This window comes from Dermacentor variabilis, chromosome 10 (genome assembly GCF_050947875.1).
Source record: "Dermacentor variabilis isolate Ectoservices chromosome 10, ASM5094787v1, whole genome shotgun sequence".
Taxonomy (NCBI): Eukaryota; Metazoa; Arthropoda; class Arachnida; order Ixodida; family Ixodidae; genus Dermacentor; species Dermacentor variabilis.
The window spans coordinates 59,368,845-59,395,193 of record NC_134577.1 but is presented as its reverse complement, the minus strand read 5'-3'; the positions used below and the strand labels follow the sequence as shown (position 1 = coordinate 59,395,193).

Sequence of the window (26,349 nt, the reverse complement as noted above, 5' to 3'; positions counted from 1 at the left end):
TAGAATGTGAAGATATCTGCCCAGCGGTCGATTTAGGCACCACTGACCTCCTTGAAGCCCTTGGGTTAAGCGAGAGCAGGGGAAAAGTAAACATGGCCGAAATAGGCATTAGCAAGAGGCGATTGGAGGATTGGTGCACGAAAAGTGGGGAAACGACAAAAACGGTGACGTACAAAAGCCAAGTTCGCAAGAGGGGATCAGAAAATTTGGTTGTAGGAGTCCATATGGGTTTTTCTTCTTTTTTTTTGACCTAGGTAGGACATTAAGCATTATAATAGCAAGAGCTTGGTGGCGCAACCCACCGCCCCCTTCCAAAGGGGACGCTCATAACATCCATCCCATCCCATCCCGCCCATCCGTCCGTCCGTCCGTCAACCCACCCATCCATCCATCCATCCATCCATCCATCCATCCATCCATCCATCCATCCATCCATCCATCCATCCATCTATCCATCCATCCATCCATCCGACTGTGGCACCGGTAGTGTGGAGGAAATAAAATATTTCAGTGCCATTCCACTTTGTGACGGTGGACGATCAGCGAGGTTGTGTATGTGCACCCTTCGATGGCGAACTGTCTATTGGCGTGCGTCAAATGCCGTATGGACATATATGGAAGGCGAGGTGCGACTAGTGGCTCCTCCACGATGATGTGCCTGAGAAGATGATGAGGCACCGGGGGGTGTACGTACCCGTGTATTTTTGCACAACGCGGCACGACATCTTATACTAACGAATCCTGGCACGTAAAACGAACAAGCACGTCACCGCACTCCGAGGGCACACTCGGCTTCGCCGTAGCCAAGGCGATCGTGCGTCTGTCGACTTCCCGCAGTGCGGTAATGGTTGTGAGGTCACGCGAGAACTACAAGCGGTTATACGCAACACAGGCCACCCTGGCCTGTATTGTGTATGTGGGCCCCTTAATGGCGAAGTGTTCATTGCCGTGCGTCAAACGCCGTATGCACATATATGGAAGGCGAGGTGCCACTAGTCGCTCCTCCACAATGAAGATGATAAAGCGCCGAAGCAACGGCCAACCTGGCCGTTGCTCCGGTGAAACTTTCCAAGCTTGCGTGATCTAGGCCACATGGACGGTTCGCATTTCTTTCTGCCTCCCGCTCTTGGCGGGCAGCACGCCTGCGGGACCGCCTTCAAAGGAGAGCGGAAGGAAAGAGATGCGTAAGCGCTTGGAACGCCGACAAAGAGAGGGTGGGGCAAACGTATACGTGGCCGACGCGGGTCAAAGCGTAGTATCAGTTCTTATCAGCATAATATCGGAAACAGGTTCTATTTGGACTCGTGATATTACAGTTAGTTTTTTGGAATTTGGCGGAGTGCTTAGAGCCTGTTTCACCTCTGCCGCGGCTCGGCCCGGTATTTCACTATCTTCAGGATCGGCCTCGGTATCGTCCCAGGTATTGGGAGAAATTCTCGATCTACACGACTCGATAGATGAACGCATTTTTTTTTCCGGAACCTATACGCCGTTCGATACGCAGCAGTAAACGCTGTGGAGGCTAGAGAGACTTCTTGCCGTGGCTTCGTTCGCACTTGGAAACGATTCGATCTATTTTGACCGCGATTGCGCTCTGCTGTTCTTTATGTAGGCTCAGTATGGAATGAAACAAGTTTTGATCCTTCGAAAGAAACGGTATGCGGTTGCTCATGTGTTGTTTTGGATCAATTGTATTTTTGTTGTTCTTTTCGGGTTTTTTATTTGCAGCCCGTCGCGTGGAGTCTCACGTGCGTGCACACGCGAGCGAACGCTGCTGACGCACAGCGAAACATGGACTGAGCGCGTGGAGGGGTATCTTGATCGAACTTCCTGCGTCGCTTCCACAGCGTTCACGTGCAATATATGGAACTGAGTATAGCCCCCCCCCCCCCATATACAGCTTCGCTGTGAAAAAAAAAAAGAACCAGAAATCTCTCCTTCGCGCATCCACGACGGCGAGGTAATGAGGAAGCAAACGCTTCTTGCGGATAGAATGGATCCGAATCGCGCTACATGCGCATGCTGCCTCTGAAACCCTGTCGAGTTGAACGCCTCTGTAGGACTCGCTAGTAGTCCGCAACTCCATTTAACAAAAGGTTCGCATAATTCGTGTGCGCGTACGCTTGTGCGTGCGTGCGTGCGTGCGGGCGTGTACTCGTGTTTCGATTCTTTATGCACTGACAGACGCTTCAGTATAATAGCTTCCAGCTCGCTGGATCTGTGGCGCTTTTTTTTTCCCGCGAGAGTTGGACGGTGCGCCTTTCATTTCCCATGGCTCTTCGTACGCCTCGCCATTTGTATTCTTTCTAATGTTGAGCGACGATGTGATAGCGTAATGTTCAAGGCCCAACTTCGATCCAGATTCCTCACGTCGCTCGCTTGCCTCCGTTGCGCGCACTCAGTTTCGACAAACGCTGCTGCCTCTAGACGAGCCTGTATTGTTTCTCCTGACCGACTCTGCTTGCAGAGCTGTGCTAGATAATTGTACCTTCTGCACCCGTCTATAGTTGCAGTGTCCGCAGTCTATATTGGTGCGGGTAGAGGTACTTCCTGCTTCTTCTCTAAGCAGTGTATGTCTAGTGCGGAGGACCGCGGCTAATGATGTCGGGCATTGCGTCATTTCGGCACGAACCACATTTCGATAACATGGGAGAAGTCACGGTCCCTTAAACCTAATCAGGAGTACAGAACCGGTGCCGTACCGTATCTTTTTTTTCTTTCCTCTTCTGTGATGTACAACACAGCAGAACTGTCCGCTCTTGCCACACGTAGCACTAAATCATCAAAACGTCCTTTCCTCACTTACGCCGATAACGCTGGCTTGCCAGGAACCGATGGTAGTTGCCTTCTCTCCTGGCACTTAGCGTATTGATTTACTGGATGTCGCAGCGCAAGTGAATGACAGCCACGGCCGCTTTCTATTAGTGCATCTCGGAATAAGAAAAGCTCTGCATCGCCTTAGAAGTGCTGACAAAACGGAATCTATGCAAAGAATCTATAAAGAATATATTCAAGAAAAGCTATAGCCTAGCGCAGCGCGTCCCAGTTGCCTCCATAGGCACTTGACCTCGCAGATTCAAGCGTTGATTGTCGACTGCATCGTGCCATGGTGTGACGCGGGGGGCCGCGTAATTTATCTCGGGAGGATGGTGGCGAGTCTCGAGCCTCGCTTGGTGTTATTTCATTGCCCAACTATGCAGGCAGTCGTCCAATACTGGAGGTCTCGTCATCATGCGCGCACCAGGTGAGGACCTCGCACCTCTCCTCCAGACCGGCAGTGGCCGCGCACGGGTGTCTGCGCGACTCAGCACATTACGCGGCTCGCCTGCGTTATCTAGGAGGTAGTTTGCGGCGGGTGCATAAGTTGAGGGCGAGCCGAGATGGCTGGTTGCTTCACGCGTGCTGTGTTTTTTCGCACGTTGTCTGGGAGGCCGCGCAATATCTTGTTTCGGAGAGAAGCCGAAGCGAGAAGCAGTGCGAAGCATTCGCTCACCGCTGCCGGCGCTCAGCTTCAAGCCATCGTTGTGGCAGTGAGTGATCGTGGTCGTCAAGTTAAACGTGTTCGCGTTTGCCAGCGAGTGCGTGAAACCACGCTTGTCAGTTTAATTAATAAGCGAATGTTTGATTCAATATATACGGGCGACAAAATTACGAACGGTACTTAGTGTTGTTGCCTAATCCATTGCTCTCGATGTCAATGATACAATGGCACAGTAAACTACCCATAGCCAAAGTTGCACTGCGAGAAGACTATGCAGTTCGAAAGGTGTGAGATCAATTCTGTCCTTTGAGCTATCGCCAATTCTGCTTCAGCCTTTTCTCTCTCTCTCCCTCTTTCTCTCGCCATCTTACCCAATGCCTTAGTCCCTCGCTCTTCTTTCCCACCTTTTACTGTGTTCCCAGCCTGCAACCAGACAGCATGCCTCACTTAGGCTATAATTTCTACAGAAATTTTTTAACGCTGTTTGCACTATATCTACGCAGTGTCCGATTTTTTATAATCGCATTTCGCTGTATCGCACAACTCTCCCTGGTCTTGTTGATCTTTGGCGCCCTCGATTTCTGTTTCTTCTTTTCGACCAAACTCGAACACTTCAGTGTTGAGCCGCCGCGTCGTCTCCTAGACGGCCACCAACTGGACACGTAACGATGACGTGGATTACCGCACTGGGACAGATGGCGGTCACGTGGATATGCGTGTTCGACCCCCGGTGGCTACGTATATTAACGTCAGTGGAACGTAAAGTGCACATACTCGGTGCACATACCACGTTTACTCGATTCTATAGCGCGCACTTTTTTTTTTCAAGAAAAGTACACAAATTTAATCACGTGTGCTGTGTTCGAATACGAAACCTACATAACAACAGCAACATGTTATCGTCAAAGTGATTCAAATTTCTAGAATCCAATCCAGTGCAGACGTCGCTGCAGCTAAGGGAGCTGTGGCAGCTTCGAGCTCACTCCTTCAGTTCGTGAGGCTGCCTTGGTCTTCAAGGCGTTTAAGAAATTCGGTATCTCACATTCCATAAGAGGCAACGAAGATTATATGTTCGGGGCTCTAGCGATAGCGGGGCCTTTGACAGTGGCGGCAGTGATGCCTGTTCCACTGCAGACGCGCGCAATAAATTTTGTCCAGAACAAACCGCTCTTGAGAATGAACCATGAACAGCGTTGTATTTATAATTGATAATTGTGGGTGTGGGCGTTCCAAATAAGGCATTGTAATTGTTTTTATTACTGTTTGTGAGAGTGATGTCCATACATCTATCAAGGTTGCGTAAGAATCGAGCAGTGACCGTAGATGGTACTGCGACGTAGTACGGTACGTGGCTCATTAAGGCAGCATTCATGCACGGCCATAAGGTACAGGTGTACATGGTATGCGATGTCCGTTTCATGTGCCTTTGATTTTGTTCGAGTAGTGGCCTTTGTGTTTAGGAAGGCCGTGTAAACAATTCGTATCGTGCAAATAATGCCTGCCTTAAACTCTTCCAGAGTAAACGACACCGACAAGTGGCATTAGTACGATATTTCACACGCGGACCAGGCGGAGTGATGCACTTACTTTAAGAAGTTCCTTTGCTTTGTCGTACAGGGCCCTGATCTTCGCTGCACTCTGCAACACGTTCAGAACACCATAGTGCTTGATGTTTTTCCGTGCAAGTTCCTTTAGCTTCTCCTCTATCGTTGCGTTGACGTCGGCGGCGGCTGAGTACCTTGGAAGGAGCGAACGAGATCGAAGGTCGTACCCTTGTCACTGCGATCTATGGTGTTCGTTCACTGATATCCCACGTGCAAGAAATTCAACAAAATGTGGCACTTCAACCTGATTTCTTGCGCGACACACTTTCGTCACAAGTGACAGACAATATTTCACAGTGCCTACTAATGTACAGACACGAGCGAAATTCTAGAGACCACTACTCCGAGACAAAAGAGAAAAAAGAAAAAAAAGGGGACATAGGTTGCATTTGGGAAGCGGCTAAAACAGAGTACATGAAATGCCTTGTTCGTGTTGCAGGGAGTGTATTGGCGTTAGGCTACATTAACGACGTAGTCGTATGAACAAGTTACGTTCATTCACAAATTAGAAAGTTTACGAGCCCAATTGGTGTTACAGCGTGTGGTTGTACGTCTTACGGTCAAACTTTGCGATCCTGCGCGCTTCCCAAGCATGGTTCGCCCATTTATTTTACAAGCTGGGCCGGGATAACGTAATACTATATATATGTAATTTTATTTCAAATTCGCTGTGGGCCCTCTGAGGTAGGTCAAAATTTATTTATTTATTTGAATACTCTCAAGGCCACAAGGCACTGCAGAGAGGGTGGGTTACATTGCAGTGAAGTAGTATAACAAATAAAAGAGAGAAAAAAAGATGACATCCTAATATAAATGTTAATATACATCATAATATACGTATTACATACACGCCATAGTGGAACAAATAGTGAGATAGTAAAATAATGAAAACAAAATCAACTAAGAAAAATAAGAACATCTAATTACATCTGCACATACTACTGAAATGGTGAAAAACGTTAATTGCATCTAATTAGAAAAGAGAAGTATGATGGCAGTCTTGAAAGAGTTGCTATACTCTGTAGCAGCAACTCAGGCGGGAAGGTGATTCCAGTCTTTGATGGTCTTTGGCAAGAAGGAATGTAAGAAAAAGTTAGTGCGACAGAAAGAAGGGGCTACTTTGTTAGTGGTCCGTGCGCGATGAAAAGTAGGATGGTGCTGAGACGAATTCAGCCTGAAGAATTGCATTGTGAAATAGATCTTATGAAAAAGAGGAAATACTTTCCGTCGTATTATCAGGTCAAGGCATAGGTCAAGGCCAAAGAATATTTCATTGAGGTGACGCTTGAAGATCGGTTATAATCTGATAACATAAATATTGCCGCTCAGTTTTGAATAGATTCTAATGAGTCAACTAGAGTGTTTTGATGAGGATCCCATATCAGCGCTGCATATTCTTGTTCAAGTCAAATTACTGTCTTATATAATACTAGATCAAGGTTTGAATGGGCTTGGTTAAAGTTTCTACGAAGGTATTTCAGTGAACGATTAGCTTTGTTGTAATGTAGTTTATGTGATGGCACCACCAAACATTACTGGTTATTTGTACTGCGATCTAATTTAGTTCCATTAGTAAGATAGTCCGAAGTACTGGAAGTAATGCAGAGGCGAGAAATGGTAATCATTTTACATTTAGTTGCGTTGAGAGTCATTTTTCGTTTGTTACACCACTCATGTATGGCGCCAAGGTCAGATTGAACAACATATAAAAATTGTTTTTGTTGCTTATCGGGCTAAAGCTGACGCAGTCATCGGCGAACAACTTTGTCGATGAGTTAAGGCCGTTAGGAAGGTAGTTAACATAAATTGGAAACAGCAAAAGACTCCGCCAAAATGGGCGGGGCGCACGCCTGAATCTTTCACGGAAGGCCAATGGCAAATTTTTCATAAATACCGATTCCAATCCTTTTTGGCCATTGCAGCCCTATTTGGGCAATGCCGTAAATAAGTTCTCCCCCCCCCCCCCTCTTGAGCCAGCCGCACTAGTTGATGGTTCGGTCTGGTGCGCTTGCTTCAATCTACTGTTATCGCACGCCATATGGATACGGGCACACTCGAGCCGTGGTCAAAAGCTTTGAATATAACTGTCTTGCTTCCCGAGTCTCGTCACGCCATTCTTCGTGCTGAACGCGAAGCGGCCGTAGACGAGCAAGACTTGTAGGCCTTCTCCTGGTAAGCATGCACATGTCTGAGTTTGATAAATGATACCAGCTATGGCGTAGCGAACTCTCTCAGAACGAGACCATTTACAGACGCACTGCCGAGCTACTCCTCTCAGAGAGTCAGCCAGGAGGCTCACTTGAGCTCCGATTGCATCATGCGTAGCGTGAAACCGGCGCGATCTTTGGAAGCCACACATCTAAGACGGAGTAACGGCTTCGAGTTGAATTGAAGGCAGGGTGCAACCGTATTGGCGGCTACCGCCGTTTGTAGAAAATGTGACTACGGTCATGCAATGTACCCGTTATTCAGAGTGAAAGGAATTTGAGCGTTCAACGATATCGAGGTTTTCATCACAGCGGTCTTAACCATTGTCGACGGGCAGCTATACTCGAAAACCCGACCCGGGCCCGTGAAGAACGCCCTGGCCGTGTACACCTTATAAGGTACTTGGCCTTAGTGGCCTAGGATGGTGACGGCTAAGAGCTTCGCCGTAGGTAGATGGAGATGCGGGAGACGTGAGCGTGAGCTCTATTGCTCGGGGGTGATGCGATCGGTGAACCGGAGACATCAGCCTTCTCCACACGAGTGCGAGACGTGCGCGCAACGAACCTCGGATCGTCGAGAACATGCGACATCCCTTAAGCAAGAAGTTTTGTGTTGTGTTGAACGGAGCAGTTCTTGTGAAGTCCTCAATTCATGTGGATTGAAGGGGTCAGTTGTTGAGCAGTTGTTGAAATTATTGTGCATAATCTGCACACACGCACGCGCACACCTGGCATATCCAGGTTAACAAACACATTTGTGCGGATGTGTAGTGAAGCTTTCGTGAAGTGGTTAAGACAATGCTGTAGGTTCGGCCGTTTCACTTCTGGATCCTTGGTGTGAGAAAAACTGGAGCGCGCACATGTACTCTCGCTCACGCGTGTGACACACCACGTGACACGCGCGACGACCATCTCGAAGATACAGTTGGCGTTGGCACGATAGAAGTATAGGTGCGATTGGTTCCTATTGACCAGAGCACCGTGCTGCGTGTGACAGACCACGTGACACGCGCGACGACGATCTCGAAGATACAGTTTCCGTTAGCACGATAGAAGTATAGGCGCGATTGGTTCCTATTGGCCAGAGCACCGTGCTGCGTGTGACAGACCACGTGACACGCGCGACGACGATCTCGAAGATACAGTTTCCGTTAGCACGATAGAAGTATAGGTGCGATTGGTTCCTATTGGCCAGAGCACCGTGCTGCGTGTGACACACCACGTGACACGCGCGACGACGATCTCGAAGATACAGTTGGCGTTAGCACGATAGAAGTATAAGTGCGATCGGTTCCTATTGGTCAGAGCACCGCGCTGCTATGCTTGGTACGTGACCGAAATTCAATACCACCATCAGGCACGTAATTAAATTTTTGTTCTAAGTGTACGAACTAGTGGGCTAGGCAGCAGCAGCCCTCCGCAGTCGTGGTCGGGAAAGTCCGGGAAATTTCGAAAATAAACCCCTCGCTTTAAAAAAAAATGTTGTGTTTGCTGCGTTGTGTAACCGCGTGTGAACCAGTGACTATTTCTGCCAACCAAGCACGCATGAAAAGCTTCGCGTGTTTCGTTTGTTTCGTCGTAACCGATGCAACCATCACTGCCTGCCTTTGACGCGTACTGCCCACTGCAGGCACAATAAGCGATTTTGAAAACGCAGCGCAAGAATTTTGGTAACTTTTACCTGTATTTAGTCTGCAAAGTTCCATTGGTAAGCAGGAGATACAAAATTCACTTAGGGAGCTGGAACACTAACTTACCCTTGTACTTTGTTTTGCCGTATGCTTCAGAACTCCTCGTTGCAACTACAGAGCCACTCACTATGCCTCCCTAAGCCAATGCGCTACTCGTTTTTTATTTTTCAGTACTGCTTGACATTCTGTTAATTTAATGGTGACTTCTTTATTGCTCTCCTTTGAACTTTACCTGCAGCATTCGAGAATGCTGGAAGATAAAGCTCATCGGTCAGTCAGCGCAGCCAAATATTTTATTGACTTTGTGAAATTGACAGACTCTAGTCAATAACCTTAGAGCATTCCAGGTGGCCTAGCTTAAGTTCGTTTTGTGGAAGGCGTTTGCCTCAACGTGGCCGTAAAAAAATTTGCAGTCACTAAAGGCAAACTACTGCGAAATTTCTCTTTGGCTGCATTGCTAATAATAGAATAAGTACACTTGCGTGGCATACTGAAGCAATCATTGCAAAGCTGATAACTACCTAACTTTCCCATTAGCAGCCTTTAAATAGCTCCTTAGCTGAGTGCGCGTGCTCATGTTGGTTAGCGGACGTGTGGCGGACGGAAGTCCCCAGCCTGTCGCCTCCCGTATCTTTCAGCGCGCAGCCAGCACGCCCCTGTGGCGACGTTTCCCCGCCATATTCAGGGTATCAAAACACTACTTCCGCGAGCATTTCGTGACGCATCCGCTCGTATCTCAATTTCGGCATGTTCTTGAGAGGTTTCTGTATGCCTGCATTACGTCAAACTATAGGTTTCTTACGGGGCATAAATTCTGCTGGAGCTGGCCTCTAACAGTTGCACTGTTATGTTTGGCCAGAACGTATCGCGTCAAGAATGATGGTTTGCTTTAATGAATTACGAACCGGATATCGAAGCCGATGCCCCCAGAAGTGCGACTGCGGCTCTGCATCTCTCTCTGGAACATCGCCCAGCTTTCATGGACCAGGATACCGTGCAGAGTGCCGGGAACCACTGCGACGTCCCTGTAGTAGATGTAGGTGCAGAGGCCGTCCGTCGGGAGCATGCTGGGGAAGATCGCGAAGGCCCCGACCGTGCAGACCAGCTCGTCGACCGAGACTGCAAAGGGGGAGTTACGAGAAAGGTTGGATGGCCGCATAAAGACATTCTCGAACGTGTTTCGTCTGAATTCCCCAATCGGAGAGGCCGCTCCCGTTGAAAGATTGTTAACGCTAGCAGCCCTTTGCCTAAATGGGCCGTATCAAACAAGCTGACTTCCTCCCAATCTCGTGGGAATACATGCTGATTCAATTTAGCCCTACCAAAGTCACGGGTGCAAGGCTAAGTTTAGAAAGCCGCATAGATGGTTTTTCGACTAGCTCACACTCCACACTGCAGATATGTTATTCACTAAAGCGTGCTTTGTAATTATCTTTCGCAGTTCGGTTAGGAGCTTTAAGTGGAAAAGGGTGCGCTTTCAACCTCACGATTGCCGAAAGTACAGCTACGACGCTACAACTGAGACCCATGTGATCAGACGGTGCCGCCAAAGTTCCGCGGCAGTGATTTCGAATAGGAAAACGACGTGTTGCCGATTAAAAACAAAAGAAAGAGAGAGAGAGAGGAAAAAATAAGAACGACACCTACGCTGCCTTGTAGTAGTACGATTTCAGGACCCCGTAAACTGAACGGAGGTTTAGCAGAAAATAACAAACCTCGCGTTTTTTTTATCGCGCTTAACATTTACGCACCTTATGATTACTAGCTAGACGCAGGTTAGTGACAAGGTATCGACATAGTTGAAAGCGAGTTAATGAAGGACGCTCTGTCGGGCAAGTTCGTGTTACGAAACCCGCAGTCAGCCAATAAAGCAGATGTTCTGGAGTTGGCTCCTATCAATGGTAACTTGTTGTTTCGTCCACTTTCATTTCCTTTTCACGTATCACTTCCACACATCAATGAAAAACGAGATTCTCCTTTGGTTCCGCTGGCTTCATTATCTCTTGGCTTAACAGACTCTAGGAAACGTGCGCGGGTAAGCGAGAGTAACCACACAGTTAGTGCTAAAGAAGGACGCTTTCGCCCAACGGGATTCTAAGTGCAGGAGTGTGCGAGTCGCGTTCAAATGTGGGAAGGTAAGCGTTAAGTTCCTTGGTCGCAAAGATAGAAGCGCCAGGACGATCGGGAACAATTCGTCCCAATGCGGATGCTTTTTTTTCCCCTTCGTGTCGTCGAGTGAAACGACAGAAACGGTCGGCCCTCTTACCTGATCTTAACGCCAGTTTGAACTAGCTACACGCAGGGCAGTACTCCGCCTCATCGCTAGAAAATCCCATGGAAGCTAAATGGTGGAACGTGAAGCGCCATGCGCCTCACGTGCACGCTATGAATAAACGATACCCATTAAATGCGCAAGACACTTCCATGGCTCCCGGTCATTGGTGCAAGTTCCTTCCTCACGAAGCTCGAGTGAAGCGATGTGCAGCGGTAACGGGGCACATTCTAAACGGCAGAGAAGTTTGTCACTTTGCGTGCCCCCTTCGGGCCACACATATACAACGCGCAATGTGTTCTAGGTTTGTCCATGCCAAGAATTATCGGGCAGCTTTCTTTCTTCTACTCGCCCACTGTTACAAGTACGCAAAACGCTGGACTCTCACCGCGTAGCATGCCCAAAGTGCCGAGTCTCTGTTCTATTACCGCTCCTGCATTAAGCTGCTTAACATACTCGCTACCTCTATGGTGTCGTTTCAACCGATTTGCCATGGGGCAGTGGTTAGGGTGTTCTGGCTCGCTAGTCCAACTCTGGAGGATGATTTTTTAACCCAATTGTTTTGTTTAATGAATTAATAAATGGTTAATATCATTAATTGCTTCCTGGAGTAGCATCGGGAAGACTAACCGCTCTTACCTTGAAGAACGCTGGAAGAGAGCAACTGCTAGCTTTTTAAGTACTAACGACAAATGGAGTAAAAATTCATCCCCTATAGCAGTTAAACCGCAAAAGGATTAATGGTTGTGGCATGTCAGCTACTGTCCAAAAAGACTAACTTTAATAGACCAGTTCTTCCTTCCTTTTTTTCCCCTTAGAGTGCGCGGTTGCGATTACGAAAAATCGAGACCCTCGGTTTCCTCCTTTTCTCGATCATTGACTAGGGAGGGTGTCAACTCCGGCAGGTTTGACGTCTCCAGCTTGTATAGGAGGGTTTATTGGTCTGCTGCCTGCTTAGAAGGTTCACGTTCTGCGTGATGTGATTGGTCTAAAGAGTGTTCTACGTCCGCCGCCGCCACAGCTCAATTGGAAGGGCAACGCACGCATAATGCGTAGGTTCTGGGTTCGGGTCTCACCGGCGGCAAGTTGTTTTTCGTCCATTGGCATTTGTCCTATCATTTCAGCAGTTCATAAAGGCTGTAAATAAATTTCACCATTTATTCCTTTCCTTCATAACTGTGGCTCCATATGATTGTGATTGATAAAAATCGGGCCCCTCGGTTGGCCCAACATATAGGACGCACTCATATGAAGAAGGGATGAACACAAGCGCTACTTCGGACTGTTGCGTAGCGGGGACGGTTTGCGTAAACGTACATCTTGGTACGCATGCGCACAGAGTATACAGCCATGTCACATGGCGACGCATGGACGAGAATTGCGGGCGTTGAAAAATTCACATCTTGAGGTGTTCAGTGCAATTGGCGGTTCGGTTAAGAAACCGCCTCTGTTGCTTTTTTGCTAAACGGGCCCCCAGCGCAAGCCTTGAAGGGATGTTGCCGCTCTTGCCTAAAATGGGTGTTCCCGACAAGCGAGTGCGACATTCACACACAATAATGTTGTCTACCCTGTGTGCGCCCCTTGTCCTCTTTCTTGCTTGATTTTTTGTGCATGCTTCCGCAAGTTATCGCTCAGTCAATCCTTGGTGTGGCCGATATGTACACTCTACCTCAAGACGCACACCACTGGGACTTCTCGTGCCTGGCGCGGCTCTGCTGTCCCAGCAAATACGAGGGTACATCTGCGAAAGTTATTGTGGCCAGAAACAAGATGTGCACTGCGACGCTTTAGAACCATTTTAAGTTTGCTGACACTTTGTGCACGTATGGCGCTACCTAAGGGCTCAACGTCGGATGTTGAGCTTCCGCCGTTTTCCTTCATGCTTTACGATCTGCAGTAGCGTCTTGGCTACAGCATTCACGATCGAAAAAGGCAAGCCCGTTGCAAATAGGCTGCCTACTTCGTTACTGAAGCTAACATGATTCACCGAGGGTCCATTCGAAGAGAGGCCTAGCTACTGCTCGTTTCACCACCTTCGAGTGCGCGGAGTTAAAGGTAATTGCTTATTGATGGGCAATTCTTGTGCCCATACTTGGCAAAATATACTGAGTTTCAGTGAAGCTGCTATGGAGGGGAATATGTATTCCTAAAGTCTTACCTACGACACAGCATTGTTCACTACATGATATGCTGAAAATTTTCGCTGACGGCTGGAACACATGTCTATACTCCACGCTGCCGGTTGTTAAACACTCGGTTGAAAGTTACCGCAGTAAACGGAGTTACCGGAGTGCAACGAGTTGGGCAATGGCTGTCGGTAGCTGCTGCAGTGTAAGGATTGTTATCGCACACCCGCCCTTCGAGTGCAATCCAGATACCTTATCAGATGAACTACGGGAACCTGTGGCGTTAGTAACAGTTATCATATTGCCACGGGGATGAGGGTAGCTAAAATAGAAAAGATATATACAGAGAGAGACGGCGGCAGGCTAGATGGCAGAATGACAACACGAGCGCTACTCTGATCGTCGTCTTCACCGTCTATCTGGCACATTCTTCCATGCTCGGCAGGATGCGTGCTTCAGTGCGCGGGAATAGTGCGTAACGTAGGACCACCGCCGGATAGAGCGCTGTCTCGCCGCTTAAGGAGCAGTGGGATGGTGTCCGGCAACATAAGGCTCAAGTCGGGAGACGTGTACGATATCTGTGGGGGGCCGCGGCAGATGATCGACTGTCGAATGGAGCGATCTCGTACGCGACGTCAGTGATTTGGCGTAGGACATTGTAAGCCAGGTGTAGAGGGAAAGAAGTTTTGAGGACAAGCCAACGTGGCGGCAAGGCCAGAGGGGGACCAAAGAGCCCGGAGAGTAATTGACGACTCTGTGATGGTGATCGTAGCGGACCTTCTGGGACAGGTGGGAGGCATAAAGGCGATACCTTGCAATCTGACGACCCGTTTCAGCCCGTGAAGCTACATCGTGGGCGTAGTCTGTAACAGAGTGCACAGGTGATGGTAAAAAAGTCTGGAAGGGCAATGCGGGATGGCGGCCAAACAAGAGATAAAAGGGGGAAGAGCCAGCGATGCCATGGCGTGACTAGTAGAGAGAGAGAGAGGAATACAGGAAGGCGGGGATGTTAACAAGTCAATAGTCTGGTTGGCTACCCTAGGCTGGGGATGGGAGAAAGGGAAGAGAGAGAAAGGAGAGAGAAGGTGTAGATACGTGTACGGACAACAGTTGAGTTAAAGCCGCTCGCTTAAACCAGAAGTTCTGAGAAAACTCAAGAGTGCCTTCACTGTCTTCTGAGCTGATGATCGGTGGGGACGGTGCTTTAGTACTGCATGTTCACTCAGAGGACGATCATCTAGTTTACTCGATGTGTTGGACAAAGATTGTCTTTGTGCTTGAAATTGAGGACAGCTGCACAATAAGTGGGCAATGTTCTCCTCGCATCCGCAAACATCACATGCAGGATTATAAGGCATTCCAATTAGTGCTGAGTAGGCATTCGTGAAGGCAACTCCATGCCATAGCCGACACAGAAGAGACGCTTCACGTCAGTGCAGACCGGCTGTAGGTCCGAGCAGAAGTGATGGGTCTAGTCTGTGTAGTCTTGTGCGCCTTGTATGTACGGTATTCCACTCTGCTAAGGAGATCGTGCGTGCTAGAATGCCAAGTAGTCTCGCGTCGTCGGTCCTTGAGAGAGAAATGGAGACGCAGCGGTCTTCTTGTTTTGACGTCCGAGCTGCCTTATCAGCGTCATCATTTCCAATGATACCGCACTGACCTGGTATACACTGAAAAGAGATATCATGGCCTTTTTCTCTTACGCGATGGACAAGTTCCGTGATGTTGCACGTGAGCTGATCGTGAGTTCCATGTCGGAGAAACGACAAATGTCGCACAAGGCAAGGTGCTGTCCCGATCAAGGTGCTCTGAGGAAACGTACATGGATAGCATTGTGGTCAGCGTGCGGTTGAGGCGCTCGGTAAGCCCATTGGTTTGCAGATGGTAGGCAGTGGCTAGCTTGTGACGCATGGAACACGAAAGACCACGGTCGGCCAGCAGCTGTCGAGGAGCGCCGTGGTGAAGAATAACGTCGTAAAGGGGAAATTACGCAACGTCAGTGGCACAGCTTGTCGGCAGTGCCCGCCTGAAAGCTCATCGTGTCGCGTAGTCCGTAGCTACGGCAATCCACTTGTTCCCAGTACATATGTTGGGAATCACCTGATGAGGTCAAGGCCGACGCGGAAGAACGGGACACCGGGAATGTCTATGGGCTGAAGCAGACCGGCTGGCGACAAGAATGGATGCTTGTGGCGCTGACAGGACTCACAAGTAGCAACCTATCGGCGCACAGAGCGGTGCAGGTCTGGCCAGAAGACGCGACGTCGAACGCGATCGTATGTGCGAGCTGGTCCGATATGTCCAGCGGTTGCGGCATCATGAAGCTGTTCGAGAACAGTGGAACGGAGTGTTTCGTGAACAACCAGTAGAAGCTCTGGTCCATCGCAGCTGGTGTTGCGTGTGTATAAGATTCCGTTGCGAAGCACAAGTAATTGTAGGGGCGGTGCAGAGTGATGAGAACGTTGGCGGTGGATAATTGACCGCAAATTGGCATCGCGGAGCCGTTCGCTGCGCATGTCGGTTAAATCGGATATGGCGAAGACACAGGCGTCCGAGTCGTACACTGGCAAGTCGGGAGAGTCCACGGGAAGACAACATAGGCAGTCGGGATTCTGGTGCTTTTTTCCCAGACTTGTAAGCGACCTCAAAGCTGTATTCTTGCAGTTTAAGTACCCAGCGACAAAGTAGTCAAGTCGGATCATTGAGGGAAGGCAACCAGCAAAGCGCATCGTGGTCTGTGATGACCGAAAAGGTGCGGCCCAACAAGTGTGGTCGAAACTTGCCGACGGCCCAAACTAGTGCGAGGCACTCTAGCTCAGTGATTGAAAATTTCCACTCTGAAGAGGAAATAAGGCGACTGGCACAGGCGATGACGTGGTCTCGTCCTTCTTGCTGCTGGGTGAGAACAGCGCCGATCCCATGTACCATGTACACTGGCGTCGATGCGAAGTTCAGTGGTGGCAGACAGGTCATAATGGGCCAAGATGGGTGGTGACGTAAGTAAAATCGTGAGCGTGTGAAAGGCAGTGGCCCGTTCAGGTTCTAAGAAAATGACGTTTCTTTCTTCAAGAGCTGCGTGAGTGGAGGGGCAACGTCGGCGAAGTTTTTGACAAAATGTCGAAATAGGAGCACAAGCCGACCAAGCCCCGTACGTATTTAGTGCAATGTGGCATAGGGAAGTCTTTGACAACGCGAATTGTTTCTGGGTCAGGCTGCATGCCTTTAGCACTCACAAGGTGGCCAAGCACAGTGATTTCGGGGTGGCCAAAACGGTATTTAGAAGAGTTGAGCGGAAGGCCTGCTTACAGGAAAGCTTCAAGAATTGCCGATAAGCGGCTAAGGTGGCTTTCAAATGTTGGTTAAAAGAGGATAACAGTTCAATGGAAGAGTAGTAGTCAGAACCATGCAGACAATCGAGAGGCTGATCTATCCGCGGCAGAGGGTAGACGTCGTCTAGCGTTACCTTGTTTAAGTGGTGGTAGTCTACACTAAAGCGCCACGTGCCAGCTTACTTCTTGACTAGGACAACCAGTGATGCCCATGGATTGCATGAAGGTTCAATGACATCCTTGGTGAGTATCTTGTTGACTTCACGTTGTATCACTTCTCGCTCGGCATAGGACACGCGATAAGGACGTCGTCTGAATGGTCTGACGTCCCCAGTATTAACCTTATGAGTGACCACAGATGCCTGTCCCAAAGGACGCTCATTAAAGTCAAAGATGTTGCGGTAGGACTTTAATATACGCGGGATATCGGCTGTCTCAGCAGGAAGCAGGTAAGACGCTATCGTCTTGTCAATATCATCTTCGACGAGATTATGAGAGGAAGGGGAAGGATCAGAGGGCGAAGAAGCGTCGGTGACGAACGCAGAAACGACACACTCATCAACAGAAGAGATGTGGGCTAGAGTCATGCCACCTGGGATAAGTTGCGTGCCCCAGCTAAGGTTCAATATGGGTAAAGACGTTCGATTATCCGTAACTCTAATAGGGGTGTGAAGAAGAGTGACGTTTTTGGCGAATAAGATGGAAACGATTGGGGTGAAGATGTAATCGCCATCGGGAATGGTAGAAAAAGACCACAAGTTCACATATATAACGCTTGAGGAGGTGGACGAACGTAATCCACTGACCACAAACGCGGTTGGCGTGCAGTAGGAGCGCCATGGTAGCCCGGTAGGTCTAGCCGAAGCAAGGCGAGACCACAGTGACTAAGAGCAGAATGGGCAGACAGAAAACCCATATCGAGGATGAGTCCATGGGAGCATTTTTCGGGCACGGCAAATAGTACGCTTGTCGATCGGTCAGCAACACTTATTCAAGCGGAGCGCATCCCTATCACGGGAAACATTCTGCCATCGGCGACACGGATGAACGGTACTGTGGGTGGTGTTAGGGCCTTCCTATTGTAAGGCGGCGACGAAGCTCCGAATTCATCACTGTTATCTGAGCCCCAGTATCCACTAGAGTAAGAATATGCGCGTCATTAAGTTTAACGTCTATCAGGTTCCTTCTGGTCTGCAGTGTGGTCAGAGGATTTGGCAGGCGTGTCGTCGATGTCGATGCAACATCACCTCTGGAAGCTGCATCGTCTAGTTTTCCGGAGGGAGTAGGTTAATCGGCGAAGTAGGGTGGAGGAATTGGGGCGAGCGATATGACTGGCCACGAGACAACGCCGAACGGAAGTGTTGACCACGTGGGGACGGTGAAGGACGATACGGCATGAAGGGCATGCCGTCTCCGGTAGTCTGAGGAGGCTCGCGGTAGGGCTGAAATCGGCCATGATCCATGTCGGGGCGACGGTTGTATGCATATGTCGCCTGATAGCAATACCACCGTCTGGTACAATGGCGTGCCAGGTTTTCAATACGATGGCAGTTAAAGTAAATGGGACGATCATCAGCAGTCCTACGCTCGGCTGGATTGCGAGTAGGGAACGGTGGCCTTTGACCTTTTGGCGTGCAAAAGTGAAGATCGGCGGTAGATCGGCTAGTAAGGAGCTCCGGTGCACACAGAGTCCAGGCCAGCATTAGAGAGCTCCTGATGAACGAGAGCTTGGACTAGTGCCATCTGGGAGCTATGATCACAGGTATGGCCACACCTAGAAGCAGGAGACACAGCGTCAATTTCAAGTCGGACGATCTCCTTCTCGTGTCCTAAGGTGAGAGCCGCCGACGGCTCAGGCGCGTCTTCGCATGACCATGTTGCTGCCGTGTTCGGAAGTCGAGCGAAATGATGGGCAATGCGTCGACTTTTGGCGGCCTCAAAGCGTTTGCACTCTTGGATGAGGTGATCAACGGTGCCGCTTTCTTCGCAGATTAGCAGATTGAAGGCATCATCTGCTAGGCCCTTTAACACGTAGCCCATTTCCTCGGGCTCCGTCATGCCGTCCTCGGCTTCGCGGCACAGGGCAAGCACGTCCTGTATATAAGTCAGGTATGACCTGTCGCTGTCTGCGCACGAGATGCCAGCTCCGCCTTTGTTGCTGCCTTTCTACCTGCGGACTTGCCGAACAGGGAGCGCATCTTTTCCTTTCATGCATCCCAGCTCCCAATTTCGTCTTCGTTAATCTCAAACCACACCTTCGCTGTTCCTTTGAGGCAAAACAATATGTTTGCCAGCATGATAGTCTCATCCCAGTGATTGTTCTTACTTGGGCGCTCGTACAGGCGTAGGCAGTCCTCGATGTCGACATTGTCATTCCCGCAGAATGTGCCTGGGTCTTTTAGCTGAGCCAGGACGACCGTTGTCGTTCCAGTCGCCTCGGTGAGCGTCGATCCCTAGTCCACCATCGTGGAGAAAGCCAAGTGTCGGCCGCTGCCGATCTCCGGTGTACCCTGTGGGTACCCCGCACCTCCCACCAAAATGCCACGGGGATGATAGTAGCAAAAAGGGATAGGAAATTGTATTTACAACATATATATATATATATATATATATATATTCACAGAGAGCGATGGCTGCCGGCTAGATGGCAGAACAACAACACGAGCGCTACTGTAATCGTCGTCTTCACCCTCTTTCTGGCGCATTCTTCCATGCTAGGCAGGATGCGTGCTTCAGTGCGCGGGAATACGGCGTAACAATATTTTTCATTATTTTATCAATGCGCAGTTATTTTCCGAGCGTGCTATATTTGTATAGATATACATATCAACACTTAACAGATATTGATCTTATGCTGGTAAGTGAGACAGTGCTATTGAATAGCATGAGCACAGTGTCGCACAACGCTTAATAGTGTTGTAGCGATAGGCGTATATTGGAGGATCTCGCGGCCTGCAAACCGTTTAAAGTGCTAACTCTGACTTACATGGCTTCGTAGATGGAGGCATTGGTGCGGGCGGCGGCACAGCTGGAGGAGGTGCAGGTCGCTGCGGCCTAGCTGGAGGAGGGGCGTCTCGCGGAGGGATGCCTGGAGGAGGGGCGGCTCGCGGAGGGACAGCTGGAGGAACTGCAGGTGGCGGAGGGACGTCTGGAGGAGGGATGTCCGGTGGAGGGACATCTGGTGGTCTGCGGTCTTGCGCAGGGCCGACCGGTGAGATAGCAGTAGGCGGATGTGTCATATTGTAAATCGACACAGTATACAAGCGCATTAAGCAATAACTAGGGAGGAAATTGAATTGCGTATAATATAGTTTAGTGTGTCAAAAAGAGGGGTATTTGCTGCGAGCCTTTTTTCTAAACGCTCGGGGTGGACACCTGGGGCCCTATGACGTAAAACTTTTCCAATATGTTTTTATTCCAATCTTCTGACGTCAAATTTGCGTAACCGCCGGCGCAAGCATCGGGCGATGACCTGTAGGGTTGTCTGAACAGACCAATCAAACGCTCTCCTCGTTCATAGGTCGCTTTTGGTTGCTTGAAAAAGAAATGCCATTGCCTACACTGAGCGCATTGTCTTATCTAATTGGCTGACGAGAGGCAAGGAGCCCGCTCAAGTGGAGAGGGATTCGATTGGAGCGAGCCACTGCACTGAGAATCGATAACCGGAGATGTAAGGTAGTGCCGGCGTCTGTGATTGGTCCACTTTCCCTTACTTACCTTGTGGTGGCTGGTCGAAAATCATGGCTACATACCACGGAAGGTTGAGAATGACGCTAAAACAGATCCTCAGCGAAAAAGAGCTGGCAGAACGAGGTCATAAACGGGCCAAAAGCTCTCGAAAACGTTACACGGCAACGCAAAAGGTTTTATTATACGTAAATAAACCCATGCTATCCGGCAGGTGCAATTAGATCGTGCCTGAGGGATCGACGGCAGCCATTTTTTATTCCTTTCAAAGCGGGGCAGCCTGCAGCTATTCAGAAGGAAATTCACTTTTGTTCGGCATATTAATGCATCTTTAACGCGTGCACGTCACTTTGACGCGTTAGTTTTTGCGGTTTTGTGACATTGCGTGACAGGCAGTGAAGTGGGTGCAGCCCGAAAACTTGACCAACAGCCGAGGGCTAATGGCTAAAAGGCATCGAAACAGAAATAACTATCTTTCTTTTGTTCGGTCAAATCATGCATAATCAGATTGTACACATCCTATCAGAAGGGGAGATATCGCGGTTTTCGTGTCGTCGCGGGACAGACAGGTGAAAGGGGCTTGGTCCAATAAAGTTTTCGACCAATCGCCGAGGGCTGATTGCAGAATTGCAATAGAAACGTTTGGAATAGCGCCCCTGCAATATTCCTTGGCAAACTCTGTTTCAGTGTTTCCAGCTGACCTCTCTCGTACGTACCAGGGCAGGAGAGTGTCTACACCGGGTAGTTATTTTATGCGACCAACCAGCCTCGTCCTCCCTATTTTCCCTGCAAGACTTGGGCCTCTCCCTGCCATCTCCAATTACCCATGTCCCGCGCATGCCTTTTCGACGTTGCGCACTAAGCCCGCCGAACTCCACTTCGTCTTGCTAATTTCAAAGAGAAATTCGACTACCGTATAAGCCAGATTGCTCCCCCCTCCGTAAAAAAAAAAGCGTTATATTTGCCGCTCGTTTTATTTAGCGGTCTTTAGCAGATTGTGAGTAGCCGTCTGGCCAAGTCAAGGTCAGGGGTCGCATATTCCGGACAGACCCACACTCTGGTTCGCACTGCACCCCCGTTGCTCTCTGGTAAAGACCGTTGCTTCACTGTCTTTTAAGGCTGTGCCAGCATTTTTCGTCGTATGACCCGTTGCGCAGTCCCTAACTATTCTCAATTTCCTTTGTTAACCGCGAAGTCTCCGACCCCTATATTAGTAATGTTAGAATGCAATAGTTGTAGTTTTCAGGTATATCGCGGCAAGCTATTTGTCTTGATTTGTAATACCTAGAGTGTGCTCACAACTCATTTTTCCCATAACTCTCCAAGCATCCTTTTCATGATGAGGAACCCCTTCAACGTTAACTGGCACAACATTTTCATTTGAAAGGACGTCAGTTTGGGCATGTTGGTTTTTCGTTTTGGTTTTTAGCCCACTAAAAACACCGAGACAGTTTAGATCGACGTATACGAAGGGCTTATATTTTTCCTACATTTTTTAACGTTCGTACGCAACCTTGCTGAACTTCGCCCGCATAATTGCTCAGGATGATGTCGCGCACGAGACGATTCTGTAGCAGTTGAGACGTGGTCGCTACAAGGACAAGCCGTATGTTCACAAGGTTTCGCAGAATACATTGATCTTCCATCAGATTTCACTGGTTTAATTAGCTTATTCTCTTCAATGCTAGCTGCCAATAATGCGATTAGCATTATTCGCGAACCTACCAAGTCTGCGGTATGTATGTTTGTCCTCGGCTAACCTTTTTTTACACCAACTTGGGTCCCTGCGTGGTCCTTGAAAATGCATAGAGCATCGGGCAGCCTGGCTGACTAAAGCGAGTTCGAAACTAACTGTCCGACAAACATGTATCACTGGCCATGTCACACTGGTTATGCGCCGCTATTCCGTGAGCCTTTTTAACATCAACTTGTGTGACCAGGTTTGCGTCACCGGATATGTGCGGCTGTTCAATTAACCTGTTTAAAGACATGTTCGGTTTCGGGGTGTGTGCCCCTGAGTATGGCTGTCCCACTTCGATAAACCTCTTTGCCCTTAACTTGGGTGCCTATGTTTGTGCCCTTGGGTATGCGTTGCTGTTCAATGACGAAAAACAGTACCTTAACGATGGCGCCTGCGGTGAACAGGATGGAACCCACGTGATATATTTTCATACAATGTTATGTTCATTTATATTCAGACAGGTGTCACGCGCGAATTTCGTGGCGGCACACCAGAGGTCACATCGTTTGCAGAAGGAAGTGCGAGCGAGGAGCTGGTTGCAGCATGTTACGCGTTTCAGCATTGGCGACACTGTGTGTCGCTGCATGGCTTCAGTGCTAATCGCAGTAACGCCGACATTCGTCCAGATGTGTTCTACAGAAATTCTGGTCGCGACCAATGCATTTGCCCTCTGCTATAACCGCAGCGGATTAGAATAGGAAAGTAGATCTAGGATGCAGTGCGGATGCGAAGCACAGTAACTTCGAATACGCACTCCTGACACCCGCAGCGTCGTTGGTTGTAAACAGGTTGCGTCTTAGAGGTTCTGCAATGATTAAATTGGAACCTGCTCACTCTTCAGCGCCGCGCATTTTCTTCGCTACAAAGCGAAAACGCGGCATCGAGAATTCGTGAAACTATGATTCAAGCGTTGAAATGACAGCAGAAGTGAAAGAAAAGTCGTATCACTATACCTACTTTTCTTTTCAGGAAGTGGTCAACCTCCATTTCTTCAGACACCCATAGTTCTAGCGGTTCTTACAAGACGGGAAAAACTCACCAGCCGCCCTTGGCGTAGTTGGCGGCACTGCAGGTGGAACGCTGCCTCCACCACCGCCACCACCACCGCCACCACCACCGCCACCACCACCGCCACCACCAATGTCTCCTCCAAAGATGTCCGCTTCTTCTACCTCTTGAACTGCGCACACAAAACAAAACGTGAAGCTAGGGCGGATACGGAACGCATCTTTCGTCCTAATTCGTTCAAGATGTCGTGTATTGTTTTATTTTTGTCAGCACGGCGCGCGGGTCCGCGGCTAGTTTATGTATTGGTGGTTCGCGGAGAGAGCGCGTGTCTTCCTCAGCAGCCCGACCGGCTGATGGCGGTTCGTGTTGCTCCACACATTAGTGCACTCCACGGGCCCAGCCTGTCTCCGGCCGGCTGGCATTAAGGCAGTTTTGCCTTGTCTTGGGCCCTTGGGCCCAAGACAAGGCAAAAGGATAATCAATCTCAGGATAAGTTACTCCCCCCCCAAAAAAAAAAACAAAGCAAAATCGTTTTATTTGTCTTTTGGTCTGTTTTCTTGTAAAAAGAGCTGCAATTGTTTTACGTCTTGAGAACACTTTATTCTAGCAAATACACAGCGAACTAAAAGATGGTTTTATACGGTCCGACTGTTACAGCCCTTTTGCGATTGCACTACTTTTTTTGCCCTCGATGTGATTTCTTTATTTCTGTAAATTGCGTCATTTTCCAGAATTTTATTTAATAACGTCCGAATAAGCCGCATGGATATTGTGTGCTCGAAGTATCCTGCGTACAGGCTTAAAGAAGGGAAGTATCGTTTGGGGACAACATAGAGGCTACATGTTGTGCAAGTTTTTTTAGAAGTGTATGCTATAGTTAACTTAATTAATAAGCTAATATTTCCTTCAATTTAAACGGGTAATACAACTACGAGCCTTATTTGGTGTATGTGTCTAGTACATCGCTTTCGCCATCAATGGTTCGCCTATCGAGCGAAATTGGCTTTTTTTTTTTGTCTCCATGAGGCGCGCGGTGAAGGGGAGCTGAAACGCCCGCCTTTGGAGATTGTAACATCCCAATTAACACGGTGGCCTTCTTTATGAGTAATTTGCTTTTGACTACGAAAGATAGGCTCCGATTGTCGACGTGGTTTTCACAGTCTACAATACATAAAGCTTGCAAGCAACTAGGAAAGATCTTGAGACACGAAAAAAAAAGTACCTATCGTTTATACTGTGGAATCACTGGCGTCTAGAACCTACTTCTGCAAAATATTTAATGGTTGTTCTCGTTGGTAAATTGTTTGGGATTAACAGTATTTTGCATCAGAAACCTTGCCTGCTTCATATCGCGGGGCTTCTAAGGTTGCTTGTTCTAGGCGAGCTTAGCTCATGTGCTATAGAAGACATCCTAATTATCGTTTAGGAATGAATAGCACACGGCTCAAACTAAATGGAAGATGTGTTGCTAAAAATAGTTTTGTGGCCCCGCAAGTTTACAACTTTTCCGGCAGATAGTGCATACATACATGACAAGCATGACGAACAGCGTTTCTTTGGAAAAAGCGCAGTGGCAGCTGCAAGACAGCATACGTAAATATTTCATGGGAAGTTATACTTTTCGATTTTCCAGTTGGCCTTTTGCAGGACACGCTGGCAAAAATGTGCGGAAAATATTTTAAACTTCATGCTTCGAGCACGCGGTCATTATCGCGTTCCGATCGTATCTGAATCGACCACCGCACCAAGGTTGCCTTCAATAAAAAGAAAAAAACATCACCGACCATTACGATATGCAGTAACGCGAAATTTGAGCGCGGCCCTATACGTATTTTTTTTTTTCATTTCGCGATGGTATGGGCCGGCGCGGAAAATCTCTCAGTGCGGCACGCTGCCGAGGGAGCGAAGTGTGGCGCGACTACCTGTGTTGTCGGGAGATCGCGAGAGGCTGTGCGTGTGTGACGCGTGGGCGTGATTCACAGCAGCCGCCGCAGCCAGACAGCCGCTCATGGAGCGCTTTGTTACCATGTATGGTATCAGTGACGCCATCGGTGAACAGACGACGCGCTAAAGCCCCTTAAAGCTCGTAAAGTAGCGCCACGCTTTGAAGAACGCTGTCTCCTCCTCGCGTGCTCTGGCCGAGGCCGGCGCCGCGTCGCTGTTGGCCTAATACCATCACGTGGGCCCTCGCGCCTTGCTTCAGCGCCACTTTTATCCGAGAAGCGTCTACGGTGTGGCGAGGAGCGCATGTTGGGGCCGTTGCTACGCTCGAGCAGTGTAGGTGGCGCCACGGTCGAGGAGGGAGTGTGAAAAAGAGGAGAAACGATGGCGAGTGGAGGCGAGGAAGAGAGTGTCGCTACTTGACGAAGTTTAAGGGGTTCTACGACGTGCGCTGCTCTGTCGCCCATCTCGTAGACTTCGTCGCCGCAGAGCTCGTCGTGCGCGGCACTACGGTTTTCTTCACACGCTTTCGCCGTCACCTCCGCTTTCCGCCTCATTGCTCCACTGCACCATCCACCTTCGCTTTCCTCCTCGCGCCCTGTTTGCTATCGCGGTCTTTCTTCACCCGCTGCGCTCCGCTTTCGCTCTCTCGTCCTTCGACATGCTCGTTCGCTCTGTTACACCGAGGAATCAGCTCATGTCAGCGAGCACCACAAAGGACCTTTGTAAAACGCGACGTTTTGTTGAGCTCTAAGTCAGTGCAATGCTATTGTGATCATTTTTTGTCCTAGGTGATGTATATCTGTTGTTCGTTCGTCAAACTAATTGTCTGCTCACCCTGCAGACGAAATGATTGTAAAGTCACCTCAAAGTGCGAGCTCCAATTCATGCCTCAGGGAAATACACATAAGCTGCGAAACAATAAACATTGAATAACGTGAGGAAATCCATTTTTTTGCTGACCGCTCACTGTTCCCAGCAACAGGTAGGCGACAAATCCAATAAGACCGATAAACAGGCAAACGCTGATGACGACGAACGTGATCCTCTGTGGGCTGGCTTCATCTCTGGAAATTCGAATAATAAAGTGGACATTCAGGACAGGCGTCCATGCAGTACAATGCGAATAAAGGGTTCTTAGCTGATGCACACATCAGTAGGCTGATTAGTTGATCGTGTAACTATACTTTTACGAAAAGAGCTGACCAAAGGCCTCTCCCAGTAATCTGTTGTTGCCGCTGTATACTTTCGGTACACATCAT

At 48.9% G+C, this 26,349-nt stretch overlaps 1 protein-coding gene and 1 non-coding gene across 2 annotated transcripts in view; one reads left to right on the top strand and one right to left on the bottom strand.

The window, feature by feature from the left end:
- The window catches only part of LOC142559260 (uncharacterized), a 41,081-nt gene extending 21,132 nt beyond the window's left edge, over nucleotides 1-19,949 (bottom strand). Inside the window, exons 1-3 of the mRNA XM_075670884.1 lie at nucleotides 19,697-19,949; nucleotides 9,889-10,102; nucleotides 5,069-5,219 (exon numbers count right to left, since the gene is read on the bottom strand). Of these exons, the coding sequence (XP_075526999.1) occupies nucleotides 5,069-5,219; nucleotides 9,889-10,102; nucleotides 19,697-19,949 (618 nt within the window). The remainder of the gene's footprint in view (nucleotides 1-5,068; nucleotides 5,220-9,888; nucleotides 10,103-19,696) is intronic.
- LOC142562605 (U2 spliceosomal RNA) lies at nucleotides 1,228-1,413 on the top strand. The gene has a single exon (XR_012823941.1). It is a non-coding gene; the product is annotated as a U2 spliceosomal RNA (small nuclear RNA).
- Nucleotides 19,950-26,349: the final 6,400 nt, after the last annotated feature.